This window comes from Anas platyrhynchos, chromosome 5, assembly GCF_047663525.1.
Source record: "Anas platyrhynchos isolate ZD024472 breed Pekin duck chromosome 5, IASCAAS_PekinDuck_T2T, whole genome shotgun sequence".
NCBI classification, from domain to species: domain Eukaryota; kingdom Metazoa; phylum Chordata; class Aves; order Anseriformes; family Anatidae; genus Anas; species Anas platyrhynchos.
In genome coordinates this window covers 12,138,828-12,157,781 of record NC_092591.1, presented here as the reverse complement: position 1 = coordinate 12,157,781, position 18,954 = coordinate 12,138,828, and the positions used below count along the sequence as shown (strand labels likewise).

At 37.3% G+C, this 18,954-nt stretch overlaps 1 protein-coding gene across 1 annotated transcript; it reads left to right on the top strand.

Moving 5' to 3' along the window:
- Window positions 1-4,822: 4,822 nt before the first annotated feature.
- DLK1 (delta like non-canonical Notch ligand 1) lies at window positions 4,823-15,502 on the top strand. The gene is made up of 5 exons (XM_027458887.3): window positions 4,823-5,127; window positions 5,987-6,050; window positions 6,520-6,650; window positions 10,790-10,931; window positions 14,526-15,502. Exons 1-5 carry the CDS (start codon window positions 5,049-5,051, stop codon window positions 15,268-15,270), a joined length of 1,161 nt encoding a protein of 386 aa, XP_027314688.2. The 5' UTR covers window positions 4,823-5,048; the 3' UTR covers window positions 15,271-15,502.
- The last annotated feature ends 3,452 nt before the right edge of the window (window positions 15,503-18,954 follow it).

Genomic DNA, 18,954 nt, shown 5'->3' with positions numbered 1-18,954 from the left:
TTTTGTAACACCATCAGATAAGATCTCAGTTTTTGTTTACATTGAGTACAGAATCATGTTCCCTGAATATATTTTATTTTGCTGCTTGTAAAATAGGTTTCTTCTCCATATTCTCATCTTTTGTGCTGTTGATAGCAGAACAGAAAACGGTCTTGTTTTGTGTTTTATGTAGCAGTTTCTCAACTCTGTATTTTAGTTGCTGGGTGTATACACCTGTCACTGGAATAACTTCAAATGTAGAGTCTTATTAAATATTTCAAATTTGTACATTTTGGGCTTTTTGTTTACAATATCAAAGAAGGGCTACACTATGATCTCGGGGAAGGCAAAATCTCTGACCTTCCTAACACCGGGAAAGAAAGAAATTGTATTAATTTATTGATCAAGACTTTTACATTCAGTGGAAAGCTGTCCCAGTGACGAAACTTTTGCCTCAATCTTCAGAGTGTCCAAGATTTCATGTAATGTATTTTCTAAAACAGCTGACAGAATTCTCTGTGCTATGGTAATTGGCTGATGGACAGCACTGACCTAGTGCTTTGTCAATAGAGGTTATAAGGATTTCGTGCATTGAGCAAGGGAATAGGCTTGGCTTTAACTCTTGTAAATTACTGCTGTATATTTTAGCTCTGCACACTCTGGCTACTGTTCCAATGGGAAAAAATCACCACAGCTAAAAAATAAATATTTTGGCAATCTCCAGTTAATTGTTGACTGTTGCTACTTCTGTGTGTAGTAAAATTTGTTCTGTGGAGAAAACCTTTCTGGTTTATGTGCCCTGGTACAGAAGGTGCTGTACAAGATGCCTGTCTCCACAGAGAAGTCTACATACGTTCACTTACTGACTTTTGTGAAGGCAGAAATGCATACTTGAAGTGCACATGAAGACAGTAAAAATAATTTAATCTTTTTCTTGTCAGTCTTGTGCCAGCTCAGTGTGCTATCAGCTCACTGAAGAGCAGAGATAGCAGTAGTAAAGGTGGAATGAGGGGAGAACTGCAGATAGTTGTGTAGTTGGGACACAACAACAAAAAACAAGATTAGGAGAAAAGCAGAAAAGGATTGAATTCTCTGTTCCAACAAGCTCATAGGCTGGCTCAGCCCATCCTGTCCAGCCACACACAAGGAAGGGATAGACTGACATAAAGAGTTTGAAATAGATGAAAGGTTCCTTTCTGCACAAATGAAGTCTGATGAGCTTATTTTTCTAAGCGACAGAGCTAACCACAGAGTACAGTATGGAGTACAAACTTGTAAAACCAGCTAATATACCTTAAAACTTTGTGCCTGTGTATGTCCATGGCTGAAGAGATTCTTTCAAGGGATAAAGGATACACCTCTGCAAGGATGAAATTACTTTCTGATACTCCTATTCTATTGACAAAATATTTTTGCTCTGCCAAGGACATTGCACTGCCCTGTCACTGTTGTGGTTTTGTTGGTTTTTTTTTGTTGTTTGTTTGTTTTGTTTTGTTTTGTTTTCTCTCTCTAAAATATGCATAAGGGTACCCCAAATTTTTACATCTTTCTCCCATATGAGGTCTCAGATATAGTTTCTGTGTGACTCTATATTTTACCCTCAGATTTTAGCTACCAGGAGTTCTCAGGGAACTTTAGGAGCTGTCATACTGTTGACTTGCTCTGTGTTTCTCATCACCGAAGCAAATTTTCTGTCTTCAGATTCTTTCAATATTGAGTCTCTCTCTGGACAAAAGGTGTTAGATTAGTATGTAAACAAACACTTGGGAGTTATGAGTACTCCTAGCCAGGACAGAACTTCAAGGATTTCTTGCTGCTTCAAGGATTTCTAGTCTTTGCAGAGCTGCTTGCAAGCTGCTGAAGGTTGAAGCACTCTGTTTCTGTGTTCAATAGACAAAAGGAATTTCTTACCAAGCTTAAATTCTTAATTTCAGTGTGCTTTTTCCAGTAGCCCAGTCCTTGAACCTGCTCATTATTCATGTCTCAGGATCCATGACAGTTGTGTATTTTCTTGGTAAAAAAATAAAAATTAAAATCATGTGTATATATATAGCATAATATCTCAAATTCTGTAAAAGAATCTATGAAGATTCTCTTCTTGATTCGATTGTTGCAGTCACTGTCTTTGACGCCCTGGTTCCTATAATGAGTCTCAAAGAAAATCTCACAATGTCCCAAGATTTCAATGAAGCTGCATGTTTCCTGAGGATGACAAATTGTTGGGACCCACACTCCTTAGTCTGTACTCACCACTAAAGAATTTTTAGATGAAATAGTGAGTACAGTTGTTAACACATTGAATGATCTTACACAAAAAAACGTATGGGGTTCTTTTCTCTCCAATTTCCAATGCAAATACTTAAACAAAACAAAACAAAAATAAAAAGAAGATTTATTCTCTCAGAAGAAATCACTAAGATCTGCCAAAACCAAATCACTGTAATTTTCAGGGACTATTGCAATGCCTATGGAGATTTGGATCAGAGCGCTTTTGGCAGCAAACAAGCTAAGTAAAAATTATTTGCAGTTTGGTTTTCTCAGGTAGAAGAAGTAGTGAAAAGATGATGAGTCTGGATTCGCACAACGATGAGGCTTCTGTTTTGAAATTGCTTTTGGAATAGCATCAGGGCAGATTCTGTTCCAACAGGTTCTGGTTGGATATAATGGGTAGACTTCACTCTTACAAAAAGAATTCTGACTTCTTAAAAATAAAATTTGCCTCTTGCATTTAGATGACCCTTGAAGTAAGTAGAAAAGATGGGAAAATGGAGATTCATCCTAATTTCAGCCATCCAAGATGCACCTCTGAGGCACAGAAATGTGAAAAGTAGAGTTGTTCTAAAAATAGATTACTTTTGTTTAACAGTATATCCAGACAAAAATAAATAAATAAATAAATAAATAAAATAAAATAAAATAAAATAAAATAAAATAAAATAAAATAAAATAAAATATAAAAAGCATGAAAACAAGCAAGAAAAACAGAGTACAAATACTAAAATTTGTAATGGTGATTATAACACATATCACAGAATCACAGAATGGACGAGGTTGGAAGGAACCTCTGAAGGTCACCTAGTCCAAACCTCCTGCCAAGCAGGATCACCTAGAGCACATCATGCAGGATGGCATCCAGGTGGGTTTTGAATATCTCCAGAGAAGGAGACTCCACAACATCTTTGAGTTATATAGAGAGAGAATTGTGAGGACAAGATTTTTCTAGTGATTTTTTTCATAAGAAATCAGTTTTGGACAATGCAGGTAGTGAACTCAGAAAATAGAACAAATGTGTCACTGTATGTCAGACTATTATATTTACAGTGCAAATGAAATCATATAATTTGACAGTGATTATTGTATGGATAAAATCTATGAATTCTACAGACTCTCTACTCTTAAGGTCCGAAGAATAAAGAATACAAGGAGTCATTTCTTCCAGCTAAAGCATCACAGAACTTTTGTAGCCATTTTACCTCCTCAAGTTACCTCTTGGTGAAAAATATGCAAACCGATATCTAACATTAAAAAAGTTTCTGCATCAAGCAAAGAAGTTATGATCTAAGGGAAGAATAAATAACCCTGGACCAACTGCTACCAGAGTCTGTAACAAATAAATAAGAAAGTCAGGATAAAAGTAAAGTGAACAAGACTGGTAAAGAACTGGAAAGAACTGCTGGTATTTATCCTAGGAAAGCAAAAATTCACAGAATAGCAAAGGACTGACTAGCCGTTGTTACTGCTCCACATTTTCACTTCTCTGGTGCCTTTCTGTCATTCACGATTCCCTAGCTGTGGCTGGGCATGTGAACTACAGCAAAAGCTGTGGTGACAAAGTAACCTTTTTGAAACAGTAGGTAGTGTTTCAGTAATAAAACAAAAGCACGTGGAAAAGGTATGGAGGTATTCTGTGCCTGTAGAGCCAGATAGGCAGAGTGTATCTCATGTAGCCAAACTTCTGGAGAGACTTGAAGAATCAGTGTCTGCCTCTCACCCTTTACACTCAAGCATTGTTTTGTAAACCACCCCTCATTCTCCTCTTCCTGTTTTTATACTTCAATTCCCCCATAAAATTAAAAACCTGCATTATTAGAAGCAAACTTTTGCAACCTAAGTGACATCATTATCTTCAAGTACCAGTAAATGGGCTTTCTGAAGCTAATGTGTGCTTTTCAGTTCGTATGTATTCAGGCAGATAATCTTGAATTAGCCCATTGTAATTCCAGAGAAAAAGCAGGTGGTTCTATAGTCTTCTTACCATATTATAGTGATCTCTACTTGCTTCACATAAATGTAGATAAATTGGTAAATGAGGTCTCATGGAAATAAGCACTACAGCAGAAGCAGAAGAAAACGGGTCCCTTAAGAATCCTAAAAAACAGGCATAACTTCTTTAAAAGAAGAAAACAAAGAACAAGAAATACCCAGTCTAATTCCATAAGGGACTGCTCAAAGGAATAATAAAAAAGATAGACAAGAGAAAGGAGCAGCCACAGAATAAAGCACAGAATTTAAATTGCCCAGTGGTGGAAGTAACGTTTTTTTTTTCTTCTTGATCTGTTCAGTGTATAAAAAAGAGATGTAGTTTTGAGGGCCTTTTTTATTATTTTATTTTTTTTATTTTTAACTTTAGCTTCAAATACAGAAGATGCTTTGGCTTCCTTGCTTTTGCTGGGGTCTTTCCTGAAAAAAAATTGGAGCTCTGATGTGCGTGACTAAGGAAAGAAGTCTTCAGAAACCTGAAGCCCTGAATTAGCTGTTTGTGAACTGCCGGAGTAAGTTTCAACGAGGTAAGAGGCGTGTTTCAAACCCCCCTGCTAGACCTCCCTCCTCCCGCAGCCTTCCCAAAAGCCTTCCCAAAAGCCTTCCCTCGCCGCAATCGCACAGGGTGCGCAAGGTGCCGGCTCCTCTTTTCAGCCCTCGGAGCGCCAGCATTGAGCAAGGGTCTGCCCTGGGCAGCCTTCCTCTTCCTTCTCCTTCTTCTCCTTTCTTCCTCCTCCTCCTCCCGCCCCTGTAGCGCTGCGGGCGGGGGTGCCTCCGCCTCCTCCTCCTCCTCTTCTTCCTCCCCGGCCATGGGGCTGCGTGCCGCCGGGCTCCTCGGCTGCTGCTGCTGCTGCTGCTTGCTGCCCCTCGTCCTCCCTGCAGCCCCAGGTACCGGCCGGGGGGCGGCGGGGAGCGGGGTGGGAAACTTGGCGGAGTTTGCTGGGGCCGGGCTGAGGGCGGCGGGGGGAGCCCACCCGCGGCACCCCGAAGCACTCGGTGCTTCCCCTGAAGTTTGCTCCGGTTGAGGGTCCTGGCTCTTTGTAGGGAGCTCGTCCTCACTGCCCGGCTGAGGGGTATCTCCCCTGCCCCTCGTGGAAGGTGTCAGTGGTGGCACCATACCGCTGAACGCGCTTGGTGCTGATGGTTGGAAACGGCAAAAAAAAATGAGACTGAGACCTCTTCTCTGTAACTTCAGTTATTCTTGTACTATTTAATCAAAGTGACGATTTCTTTGTTTCATCTGATATAAGGTTGAAATGAATTTAACACAAGTAAGTTGTTTTACATGGATTATTTTTTTTCTCTGACTAAAGGTATTTCTGAGTTTCAAGTAGTTCTAAAATAATACAACTGGAGTTGCATGTTGTGAAATTGTATCTATAGATCTGCTTTGAAGTTTCTATTTTCAAGTAGTGTATAGCAGTGTTTTACATATGCTACCATGTTTTACTATGAATCCTTTTGCAGTCCATTCTCTATATCATTCCACTCACCCTATAGAAACACTATGTAACATGCTTCTGATTAGGTTCACTTAACATTTGGGAAACTTGAAATACATATTTTCATACCTGTAACAAAAACAATCAGAATACTATGCAGTCTGGTTTCTTCTTCCTATACAGCGTGGTTTCTTTTAAAACACCGATAATGTGTAGAGGACACTATATATATATATATATATATATATGTATATATTTCTGAGTGCTGATTTTTCTATTTTGATATTAACGATCTCTTTTTCTAGGTGTGAACTGTAAAACTGGCTGCCACCCAGTGAATGGATTTTGTGAATTTCCCAGTGAATGCAGGTAAAAAAATCTGTCAGACATGCTTGTTAGCTCAGGAACAGACTTCTACAGTAATTTATTGTCCTTGTAAAATAGACAGAAACTGAAACAATTTGTCCTCTGAAAATATGGTACTGTAGTGAAGCAGCAGTCAATTAGCATACAGTAACTGGAGTTGTAGAGCTTAGACATCTAGATGCTTTTTTAGCCTAATTATTCTAGTAAGAGTTTACATTGATTAACATTTATTAACTTTTTGTCACTGAATTAAACAGTTTTCTTCAGATGAACTGCTTCTAGTATCCTGGAAGCACTTTTTTTTGTAAGTATCAGATAAAAGATACTGGAAGTATCTTTTTGTTCCAATGTGCTGCATAGTCCAATTTTGTATCTGAAAGTTTATTTATTTTGCCTTGAAAAGCAGAACATCCTTGTAATTATGTTTATTAAAAATAAACTATGCCTCTATCTTGTCTTTTATCTCTTTCAGGTGTCAGCCTGGTTGGCAGGGTGCTCTTTGTAATCAGTGTGTACCTTTCCCTGGGTGTTTGCATGGCAGCTGTGCCAAACCCTGGCAGTGCATCTGTGAGGAGGGCTGGGTTGGCAGCCTCTGTGACATAGGTTTGCACGTCTTTTCTTATTCTTGAGCTACTGAGGTGAAACAGCCCCATCTGGTGCTGGAGACTTGCAAAAGTCCTTCTGGATAACTATTAAAAAATACTCTGGACAGCAGCATGTAAACCTGGAGTTTCTATAATTTAGACAAAATAATGCAGTGTCTTTGGTAACTGGGCATATGTGCAAGCAGCACATAACTTCATAACTTTTTAAATATTGACCATTGTGGACAATGCTAACAAAAAAAAAAAAAAAAAAAAAAAAAAAAAAAAAAAAAAAACTGCTCACTTGAAGTCATATAAGTCTTTTTGATAAAAAACACACATCTTTGTATTAGATAATTTGAAATATTTACCTGACACAATATATCACAGAATCACAGAATTTCTAGGTTGGAAGAGACCTCAAGATCATCGAGTCCAACCTCTAACCTAACACTAACAGTCCCCAGTAAACCATATCCCTAAGCTCTACATCTAAATGTCTTTTGAAGACTTCCAGGGATATATATAATAATTTCTGTACAGAAAGACATGAGCTTAATATTAATGCTTCTTATTAGATTAATATTTATTCCTCAACTCAGTGATGATTCAGTGGAGTAGCATTAGTATAACTGAGAAAAAAGTCTGTCCAATCAGGCTACTGCTTTCCTCCTGGACCTGAGGGAATAAGCACAGAGTGTGCTTGCTCACCCCTTTCCTGTCAGAATGAGCCAGGTTAGCATAAGTAACTTGAAGAACTGGACTTTGTTGAGCTGGTTTGTTTTGGCTGACATAGACAGATGAGTGTTCAGCCAAGATATCCGAAGGGACAGAAATGGCATGAGCATCCAGGAGCATGCACCACTTCAGTTTGCATAATTACAGCTGGAAGAGGACAAACATCCAGGATCTTGTTCTCTCTGCTTCAAATTCAGGCTTTTGTTGTTATACAGTTTCTAATTTGTAGAGCATGGCTGTGGTCTGCCAATGAAAACCCAAAAGAGTAGTTAATTATGATGCAGTATGAATAGGATAAAATTTTCAAGATGACTAAAAGACTCAAGGTTTCTGGTAGTGTATCCTTGCAGTGGCATGAAGGTTGGTGCAAGGTGCTCAGGTAATCATTCACCTTCTCATCAGAATTTGCAGCCTGTATGCACCAACTGCACACAAAGGCATATTCAGGCTCCTTTGTTTGAAGCTAGTCCTGGTATGTTTGCAAGAACTGTAGCAGCGCTGGTGCAGATGTGACTGTAAACTTTCAGAGATAAGTACATTAATTATGTTTTTCTAGACATCTCTCACTTATGTCTTCATACCTGCAACAAACAAAAGGATTTTCATGATAATTAGTAAAGGGGAATGGGTTCCTCTGAATGGGTCTGTGGTCTACAATCACAGATTTATGAAATTAGACAGAAAAATTCCCAATTGCCAACTTAGGAGGCTCAGCTCTATCAGTTGTCAGTGATCATGAAGGACCAGATTTTTTAGAGGTACCCTCTACACAATTAAGTTCATATGAAGTTTTCTAGTTGAACATACTTTAAAAAATAATAATAAACAAAACAAAACAAAAAAAATCTAAGCACCTGGCTGAACTTCTAAGCAATTAAATGTCTTCATATTTCTGAGCTTGGCGACTTTCCTCTCTTGCAACCAGTATTTAGGATTCTGTTGGACCTATATCCCTACCTTTAGGGAAATAATAGTTTAGGAAAATAATAGTTTAATACATATTCATTACGATAGTTTTATAAGACAAAATAGATATCCCTTGATATCTATTGATATCTATCCCTTGATAGATATCCCTATCCAGAAACTATTACTTTTTGCAATGCTCAGTGTTACCTCAGAGTCTTCTTTGCCAATTTGCATTTAGATCCCCATGAAGATGTGGCAAGAATTCTCAGCCAAAAAGAAATAATCATCTTTTCATCTGGAGGCACAAATTATATTGAAAGTCTTTCATCTCAGTGGATTTATTTACTCTAAATAGAACAAGGTATCAAGAGTCCTAGTTTCCCTGCCACTGGAAGGTTGTTCTACTGACCCATGAAAGCACTGTATCCAAAAACGGGGTTAATTGCTCAACCACTGATCTCCACATCCTTTGCCAAAATGTTGTGTTGGTTTTGGTTTCCTGGCTGTATAAAGTCATTACAGACTGCTGTAACTTGTTATCAGGTATCACTAAATGAAACTTGATCAGGTTAGGAAAAAGGACAAAAGGACAAAATGATGGTTCCCATTCATTTGGGGACCATTGTTATATACACATAATTATCTTTTAAATATGGAAGTACAAACCTATCAATATTTACCATGCAATATGAGGTTCCTTGCCTCCCTTTTCTAATACTGTATTTTTGTGTGTGATGACAGGAGGCCAAAACCATTATAATTTCACAAGCAAATGTCATTAATTGACATTTTGTAGCTACTGGAAACAATTTTTAGCTTCAGGTGTGTAATGAGATAAGCCTTGTTAGAAAGCTACATTTATATTGTTTCTGTGGAGGTTGACAGAAGGTCATTAGTTTGGGGATTTGCTTGACATGCTTCATTTTTGCTGCTATAGAAAGAGTAATATTTGCCAGGGGGTTTCTGGCATAGCCACTGTTTTAATGTTGCCAGCTGTCAGCAAATACCAACGCACCAGGATAGCAAAACCCAGATATAGGTCCAAAATTCACTTGGCCACCGCTGTTAACTTCTGAAATTTCTGTAAAATATAGATACGGTCTCAGCACCTTATTTGCTTGCTAAACACTAGAGAAAAAGAGGCAACTTTGAATGGTGGTGTTCTCTTTCTCCATTTTCTAGGAAAGTTAGTGTATAATCTCCTTAGTATGGGTTATGGAACTTCCTTTCTGTAACAGTTTGAGGTTATTGAGTGGTTTGCTAATGCCTCTGACTATGTAGCTTTTATATTTACCATAGGCTATCTGGTTTTCAGCTCAGATGAAGAATGACATACCTTATAATTTAAAGGCTTGCAGATTATAGGTTGTGTTTGATCCACTGTAAATATGTAGGCCAGGATTAGTGGTATCATTTATGACTATTATTGCAACCACTTGGACAAGCATGGCACTTAAAGAGAGAAATTGGTGTCGATGCTGATGATTAACCTCTTTGCCACGGGCTGCACCACTGGCCTGCCTGAATGCCATGATATCTTATCCTCTGGAAACATCCTTGAAATTGGGTATATGTCCACCTAGAACCAGGATGCACAGAGCAAGGTTTCCCTCATTCATGATTATTTTGGTCCTTGAGAAAACTGGAGCTTACACTTGCAGAGCTTGCAAAGAGGTTGTCTAATAATGAGAACAGATGAACATATTAGAAAATAGAGCTCATTATCCAAGGAAGATTATATTCAAAAGCTAAGGTTATTGAAGTGTTTTGCTGTGGTTAAAATTTTGCAGTAGCTCATGATATCATCTACCTTTCATGTTATGCTATGGGAACTAGAATATAAATGCCCTTAAATCTTTTTCATCTTTTCAGAAAGTGTGTTTATGCACAGAAGTGTTAGAGACATCATATAACTTGCAGCCAGCTCCTCAGTGCAGCTGCTCCATTAGTTGGCTAAAATATGCACGTTTGTTTATTTATTTTTAATTATTTTTAAAAATTGCTAATCGTTCAAGTGGGAAGTCGCTCAGCAGGGAAACAGTAAAGAAAATGAGATGTGTGACTTTGGGTGAAAACACACCATACAGCTCTCTATTCTGGTACAGTTATGTAAGGGTTAGATGCAGCCAAGCCAAAAGATGAACTCTTGAGAGACTTTGTAATCTGCTGATCTCTGTTGTTATGAAATGTTTGTTTATAAGCACATAATGATGGGTTGTTGGGCAGGGAGAGGGGAAAATTCCCTGTTCCGTTTTATTTTATCAGAATTCTGTTTATGGATAAGCCAGGAGGATGACTATGCCACCTAGAAGTTCTTTCTTCAATGCAGGATGAACGATCGATAAAGATACATGTACATTTTATTTAAATTATTCTTTACTATTTACAGATTCTTTCTCCTAACTTTATTTGAGCCCTGATTCTGGTCATCTGCTGACAGTTCAGCTTTCATTTTATTGGAAAGTGTTTTAATACAACTAAAAAAAAAATGTTTTGTTTGTTTTTAAACAGATATTCACCCATGTTCTGCAAAGCCCTGCACCAATAACTCAACATGCATAGAGACTGGTGATGGAGGATATATTTGTCTTTGTGCCCAGGGATTTACAGGAAAAAACTGCCATCTCAAAAAAGGACCTTGCATTATTAATGGGTAAATATTAATTTCTGGTGTGAATTTAAAATCTACATTCCTACTGAATATTCTTCAGATTTCATAGCTAAGTGAAGATATCTCTATGCTAAAATATGTAGTTCTTCTGCTAGGACAATTATTTAGTTACTGATATTTTTAGCAAACTTTTCAAATCTGTTCTGTTATTCTGTAAAAAAATACACATTAAAAATATGAGTTCATGTGCATAATTTGAGTACTAAACATGATAGTTTTCACGCTTTGTTGTGATGAATTTATGCCTCGCCATGATTTTAGTAAGTAGTAACCTGCCATCGCATGTTCTCACCTCTAGTGAGATCACCTCTAGAGGGATAATTTTATGCAAAATCAAGGTACAGTAATATGAACAGTAACCAACCCACAAGCTTTCTGCACAAAATCACCTAGTTCACCAGCCTGTCATTTTCTTACCATACATATGATGGTATGTCAACGGTTTACTGAGGGAGATAATCTCAATTCTATGAGAAGAGGATGTGGGAGGGGATTTCCTTCCATTCTCTAAGAGCAGTAAGATGTTAGAACAGTGTTGGGAGCAGGTTGAAGGTGATACTTCCCCTCTGCTCAACACTGGTGAGAAACATCTGGAGCACTGGGTTCAGTTCTGTTTTCCACTACATGAGGATGAGTTCATACTGGAGAGAGTACAGCACAGGCCCATGAAGATGATGAAGGGACTGGAGCACCCCTCCTATGAGGAGAGGCTGTGAGAGCTTGATAATTTAGCCAGGAGAAGAGCAGACTGTGGGATCTTCTCCATGTGGATAAATACCTTTGTGATAGTACTCTCAGTTTAAACTGAATACTCATGAAATAGTTTGGAAATCATGGAAAAAAAATCATAACAAAACAACATTCTTGAAACAGCAATTCCTTTTCTCTAGGAAGTTGTGTCTTTATGAGGAGAATGAGCAGAAGACAGCTGTAGTGGGAAAAAAAATGTTCTCACTATAAGCAGTACATGTCTATTAATATTTTATAGTCTGCTGGAGGGTGCGCCTCACATCCTGGGAAGAGACCTTATCATAAGAGGTCATCTCACTTTCATCCCACTTCTGTATCCTACCTCTCTGTATCAGTGGCATAGTTAAAAATGTTGATATTACTAAGTACTGCCACTGGCTCCTAAGTTAATATTCATAGATAGCACCAAGCCAATTCACAAATCAAAGTAATTTTTCTGGTGTCTATAAAATCTATCAGGTGTATCTGTGTTAGAGATATCTGTGTGATGCTTTGAAGATCTGGTCTCAAGCAGAGAACCAGAAGGTGCTTTCTGAAATGAAGGCAGAGTATTTGGAAAGCAAGGAAGTGGTATGTCCATGTTTCCACAGTAAGTCCTTCATGCACCACCCTTGCTGAACATGCCTTAAACACATGTTAAATATAAATATTTTTATTATCAGTTATTTACAGTTTATTATCAGTTACTTAAATATAAAGTAACTGAATGTATTCAAGGAGATTACTAATATCATTCACTTAAACATATTAAAAAATAGGTAAATGAGATTCATTAGTAAATAAATAATTCATTTTCAAAATTTTTCATGTTTCCTCTAAGCAGTTTTTATTTTTTTATACTTATGAGAAAGAGTAAAAAAATCATTTTATATAAAAATTAGGCAAAAAATCATTTTGTGCTTACATTCTCCAGCAATTTCTTCCAATTTCCCTGCAAATTCCCTACATTTCTGCAATTTGACCTGCATGTGAGGGTTCCAATTTCTGCATATTGCCAGATCCAAAACAGTTAGTCTGATTTTCAATGAAACCTCTAAAGCCAAGAGAGTGTGCTAGACTCTCCAAGAGAGATCATAACCATTCAATAACTCAAGGACTGCACAGCTACAGGTTCCATATTTTGCTTATAGCATACAGAGATGCTGGTGATTGTAGCAAAGCTTCTCATTTGCACGAGCACCTCATGTTCTCACCAGACTGGCCCAGTAAATGCTATGTCAAAGTCTAGCGACAACTCATTTTGCTTTCATAATACAGTTTCCAGATTTCCAGTGCAATCTTTTGGTAACATTTTTTTCCAGGTAACAGTTACAGTGAAGGACAATATGAGAGGACAGAGAGGGGTTTGTGTGTGTGTGTGTGTAAGTAGTGAAAAAACAAGCAGATGACCTCTTTACCGCAGTAGTCCATCTCTCCTTATGAGTGCCCACCAATTGTTTCAAACCGCAGAAAACCCAGAGTTGCTCAGGGTGGTCTGTACAATAGCTATTCCCATGGAAACAACTGGGCACTTGAGTAGCTCAGCCTTATCCCACCAGTGGTCAGGGGCCATTTGTAGTCAGGCGCTTATTTTCCTTTCACTGTTGCCTCACTCAAGGCATCAACAGATTTCTTAAACCTCTGTATTCCAATATAAGAATCTGTAATGGCCACTGACAAATGTGAAATGTCAGCTTTCACAAAGCTGCAGATGTTCAGTACCTCTAGGGCTTTCCCCTGGAAATGTAACATGTAAAAAATGCTTGGACTTTTCAGCTGTATCCTGGTACGGTGCTGTATGTCTTTAGAGATTTATAGTTAGGAAAACTAGTCAAATAGGCTTGTAGTCAGCTTTGTCAAGTGTAATGCTGCCTCATTACCTGAGATCCATTTTTAAAAGGTAAGTTTTAAATGCTTCATTCATGTACAATGAATTGCCATGAAAGTGGCTTTGATCTTTACTTGTAAACACATGACCCCAGACCCTTTTTCAGCCAACAAGGCCAGTTAAAGGACGACATCTGCTTTGAATAGCTCCACTGAATTGGCAGCTTTTGTGCTTGTCTGTCAGTAGATGGCCCTATCTTTTGGCCATACACCTGGTAAGACACAGTTACACTGCAAAGATGAAAAAAAAAGTGACTTGACATCACTTAAAACATAGTACCAGGCTATTCATAATTAAGTTCTCAAAAGGTTTGGAAACATTTGGTTTCCTCATCTTGTTCTCACGTTACAGCTGCTTTGCTAATGCTGACACCATCTCATTGTATTTTTTTTTATTTTTTATTTTTTTTATATTTTTTTTTTCAAAATCCTTTGCTCAACAACAGTTTGCAAAAAAATATCTGTTTATCTTTACATTTTTTGTATGTCATGGAGCAATATAGAGGCAATATGAAAAAAATCCACTCTGCCAATACAATATGGAGACTGTCTTAAGAATAATCAGGTGGAAAAGAAAATCTTGCTGCTAATGTCATTGTTCAGTCTTGTCCAAACAGTTGCTCAGCTAAATAGCTCTAAGCTTATGAAAACTTTAGGAAACATAATTTGGAAAAATATTTGAAATAACTTAAAATCACTTCACAGCTCTTCAGGTTGGATTTATACAGTGGTGTATTAATCCTGTCTGAAGGGTTGGCAGAAGATATTATAATCTGTATTGACAAAGCTGTTGAATAAATTCATTCTTGATTCAACTTGACCAATTTAGTAGATTTGCATTAGGTTTTGGCTCTTCTGAAGAAAACCATTTCCTTTTATTATACAAAGTGACTCCTAATAGCTTCTTTCCTTGGACTGTGATTCAGTTCTGTGTATGTGTGTGTTTGTTCTCTATTCTAGCTCACCCTGCCAGAATGGAGGAACATGCATCGATGACAATGGTTTTGCACCCCATGCTTCCTGTCTGTGCCCTTCTGGTTTTGCTGGCAATTTCTGTGAAATAGATAGAGATGACTGTGAATCCAACCCATGTGAAAATGGAGCAACGTGTACAGATATTGGTGCGGGTTTCAGCTGTTTTTGTCCCCATGGCTATACGGGAAAGCTCTGCAGCAGCCGTGTCATATTCTGTGCAAGTGGCCCATGTGAGAATGGAGGGACATGCAGCGAACACCCACAGGGAGGATTTGAATGTATCTGTAAGCCAGAATTTGTTGGTGCAACCTGCAAACATCACAGCAAAAACACAAGTCTCTTTGGAGTGAATACAGGCACAAAGCGTATGCAGAATTACAAGCTACCCACAAAAGCTCATCACAGATCAGTGCATCATCAAGCACAAGAAATCCTGAAAATAACAATGAAAGAAACAATCCAAAATGCAGATCCCTTGCTCAGTAAAAGCCAAATGATATGTTTTGTTGTACTGGGCTTACTTACATGTCTTGTTGTCTTGGGTACAACTGGGATAGTATTTTTTTCAAAATGTGAAATGTGGCTTGCTAATGCCAAATATAGTCATCTCCTACGCAAGAAAAAGAACTTTTTTCTGAAGTCTAGCAATGGGGAAAACCTCTCTGTTAATATTATCTTCCCAGAGAAGATCAAATTGACTAATTACACTAAGAACTACACTGCCATCTAGGCCCTTGAAAACTTAAAAACAACTTGCAACTTTTCATAGCAATATGAAAAATAGATTGAACTTGTTACCTGTGGTTGGCCTTAATATTTGTGGGTACATTTGGTGTAACTTGTGCTGAGTGATAATGAAGAAAATTTTAATGTATTGCTAAGGATTTTTTCATTCCCCCAAATTAATGTAAAAAATAATAATTAAAAAAAAAAAAAAGACTAAAGAGATCAGGGAATGTTAATCTGATTTACTTTCAAGGCAGCTATGTTTTGTAAATAAAATGCAATATACCACTAGAACTGTTTTGCAGCTTTTTTGTCTTGTGCTTGGTAAATACAGTACCTGTAAATTAATCAATTATGCTTTATTACTTTATTATATTTTATTTTGAATAAACAGCAGATAAGGGCTCTACTGTTTTAATTATTGATCTGTAAATTCTATACTTCAGAAAACTTGTCATAACTGTCCCTATCTAATTCTTCTTCCATCTATGATAAGCAAAACATTAGCAATTGGGATCAGCAGGAGCAAACTTGCGCTGGTATCTCACCTATCCAATCAGTTTTGCTAATTTTGCACACCTATAAGGTAAGTTACTCTTCCTATAGAATCTAATAAGTCTTTGTGATATTAATTTCAGGTTACAGGTCTCTATTGTTTGGATGGTGCCTCCATAAATTGTTTATCTATCAACATATTAAAAAGATGTTTAATATCTTAGGTCAAACTTTCTGTGTAGAGATCTGGTCAAGATTTAAAAGGATCTGATTCCGATCTTTCCAGACGTATTTCTCAAAGAACTCTACCAAGAGAAGTATCTTTCATGCTGGTGTTGTGAGGAGAAATGAAAAGATAGATGTCACCTGAAAGAGGATGTTGCTTTAAATTCTTCATTTTTTCTTTTTTTTCTATTATATTTCATGGAGTGGACAAGATTTCAAGAATGAAAAGCATCCCTGAGAACAAGGAAAAGACACAATATTTGTGTGGGCCTGAGGGCACTAATAGGTCTTAACATCCCTGAGCACTCCCCCCTGGGGCCTCCACCCACTCCCAGCACATGGTCCTTTTTCAGCTCAGCCCAGGGTTATTGGTCCTGGTTTGAGCTTTGTTGCAGGAGTGGGGGTCTCCACCTCTATTTCTGTTCCCGGATGAACCTCAGACCTGCCCTGTAGGTAGCCAGCCCATCTATGGGATTGACCCCTTGTGCTTGTGTTGCAAATTGTCTCCAGGTTTGCTTTCAGACCTATCCCCTGAATGGACCTTGGACCTTTGCTCTTCACATATCTCCTTTTGTTGTGTCTGTGACTGTCAATAGATTACAAGGACCAGTTCTGCCCATGTGTTTAGCACTGTTTGGACCTTTAAAAATAAAAAAAAATCACTTTGAATGTTGATACCTTAATATGTCTGTAGGTGCCCTTAAGGAATAATTTACTTCCTCAGCCACCCCAGATAAGAAGTTTCTTAGCAGCTTTTAAGCTGTCTGGTAAGTAAGATATTCCCAAATCCATTAATAGCTGCTCAAACAGCTTGCCTTTTTTTTTTTTTTTTTTAATAAATACATGCATTATTGAAGTACATGGCATAGGACATTACCATGGGATTTTTGTTTGGTGATACATCTCTTAATTGTTACGAGTAATAAAGCAAATTTGCATCATTGCTGATAATATTTGCTTGTATCATATCTTTGCAACATTTTGCAAAGAAGAGAGCTAGCAGAGAAAATGATATTGACATGCTTTTTTTGGAAAGTGCTAGCTTATAAATAACAAGATGAAAAATTTTTAAATAAACTGATACTCCCTCTCAAAACTGTTGTTGGGAAGATGAATGTTCATCAAAACCAGGAACTTTTCAACCAATGATAACAAAGATGAGTTAGAAATCCAGACGAAAGTGAAACCAGGTATACAGTATCAAATTTGAAGCCATAAAACTTGAGCTAGTGGAATTTATATGTTTCTTTTAAAGCAATATATTTTAAACATGTATTTCAGGGTTTTATTGTTTGGTTTGTTTGTTTCTTGTGATCTATTCTGTGATAGAATTATTTTAGTATCAATTTGGATATAATCAGAAAAGTTGGTAAACTCAAACCTCATAGCTTTGATTCAAAATCAGTCAAAACACTAGATATCCACTAGGAATCAGTGTTCAAATTCCAGACTGATGTCAAAATAGCAAAACTCTCAGTTTTATGCACCTCTTGAAAGGAACCCAGCTGCCTGGTCTAACGAGGCAGTAGCAGAAGTGTGGTTGAAGTGTATCTGTTCTTTCCACCCTTAAACTTCTGTTGAGTAGTTGAAGCATACTTTTTGTGTCTTCTCTGTCCTGCAGTGCACCTACAGTTTGTCACTCTGCTGTCTTTTCCTGTTATTTCTGATGCCATAGCTGTCTGTTAAAGCACTCAGAAGTGTTGTGTTGTGTTTTTTTTTTTGTTTGTTTGTTTGTTGTTTGTTTAGTCCATTCAAGTTTTGTTAAAAGTTATTTAAAAGTTCTATTCACTATAAATGTCAAGCTCTCTGGGAGAAGGTAAAGAAAGTGTTCAAAGCATTTCACAGTTTGCATTGCAATATTAATATTTTTGTTGTTCAGCAGACTAACATGTTTTGTTCAGGATCCACTAGGGTGTTAGGCTAAGAGCAAAGGCAAAGAGCGTACAGTCTTCAGTTATCTACATGTACAATAAAAAACGGAATACGAAAATATTTTGGTAGATCTGTGATACCTCAAGGTTATTAACAACTGAGATTGAATCAGGAAATTTGGTTTAAGTGTAACAAGCCCTTACCTCAGTCATAAGTCAATATTGTATTTACACTTATTCTTAAATCTTGAGCTATTTCTCTGAAAGCAAATGAGGGAAAGACAAAGCAAAGCAAAAGTAAATGAAACATTCTGTTTGTTAATTTTTCCTACTATTCTACATGGGGAAAGTAAGTGTAGAGGCAATAATAGTGCAAATGTAACTATTCTTGCAGAGGTGCTGACTTGGTCACCTATGCCATCCTTTGGAAACTATGCCCAGTCATTTCTTGTGGAGTAGCTAGATAGCCATCCAACACCAGTTGTGATCCTCTGAACAGTTAACAAATAGCATTAGCTACTAAGTTTAGAAAAAATACAGGTATGTTTGATCGAGTTGACAACATTCTCACTGAAAACACACTCTACAAGAAATTACTTCAGATACAAATGAATTATTACAACAAAAAAGATACCATAATACTTAATAACTGTAATTAGAAATTCTGATGTACCAAAACTGAACTGTATTGCACATATTCAGAATTGCAAATTACATCTGAGCAAATACCAGCTCTGGTGGTATGTTCTTACTGAAGCAATTTGACTGTTGAATATTTTCTTGTTTTCATGTCAATTCATTGATATGCTTACCTTTAAACTTTCTTCATCTAGCAATTTAGCATCTGTGATTAATTCTGACCTGTATATTACTTACCAGAATTCAGTAAAAAGAAATAGCTTAATGGTATGAAGTGAAAACTTCATTAGTGCAAAAACAGTGATTCACTGTTCACTGTTCAGTGATTCAATGTTCATTACTGTGCTTCAAAAATATGTTTCTCACCCTTAAGTCTAAGGGTGGCTTTCAGATTAAGAAACCTAAATTTTGGAGTTTGCCAGCTAAACACCTAGGCTCCCATTACAGTCCATAGAGAG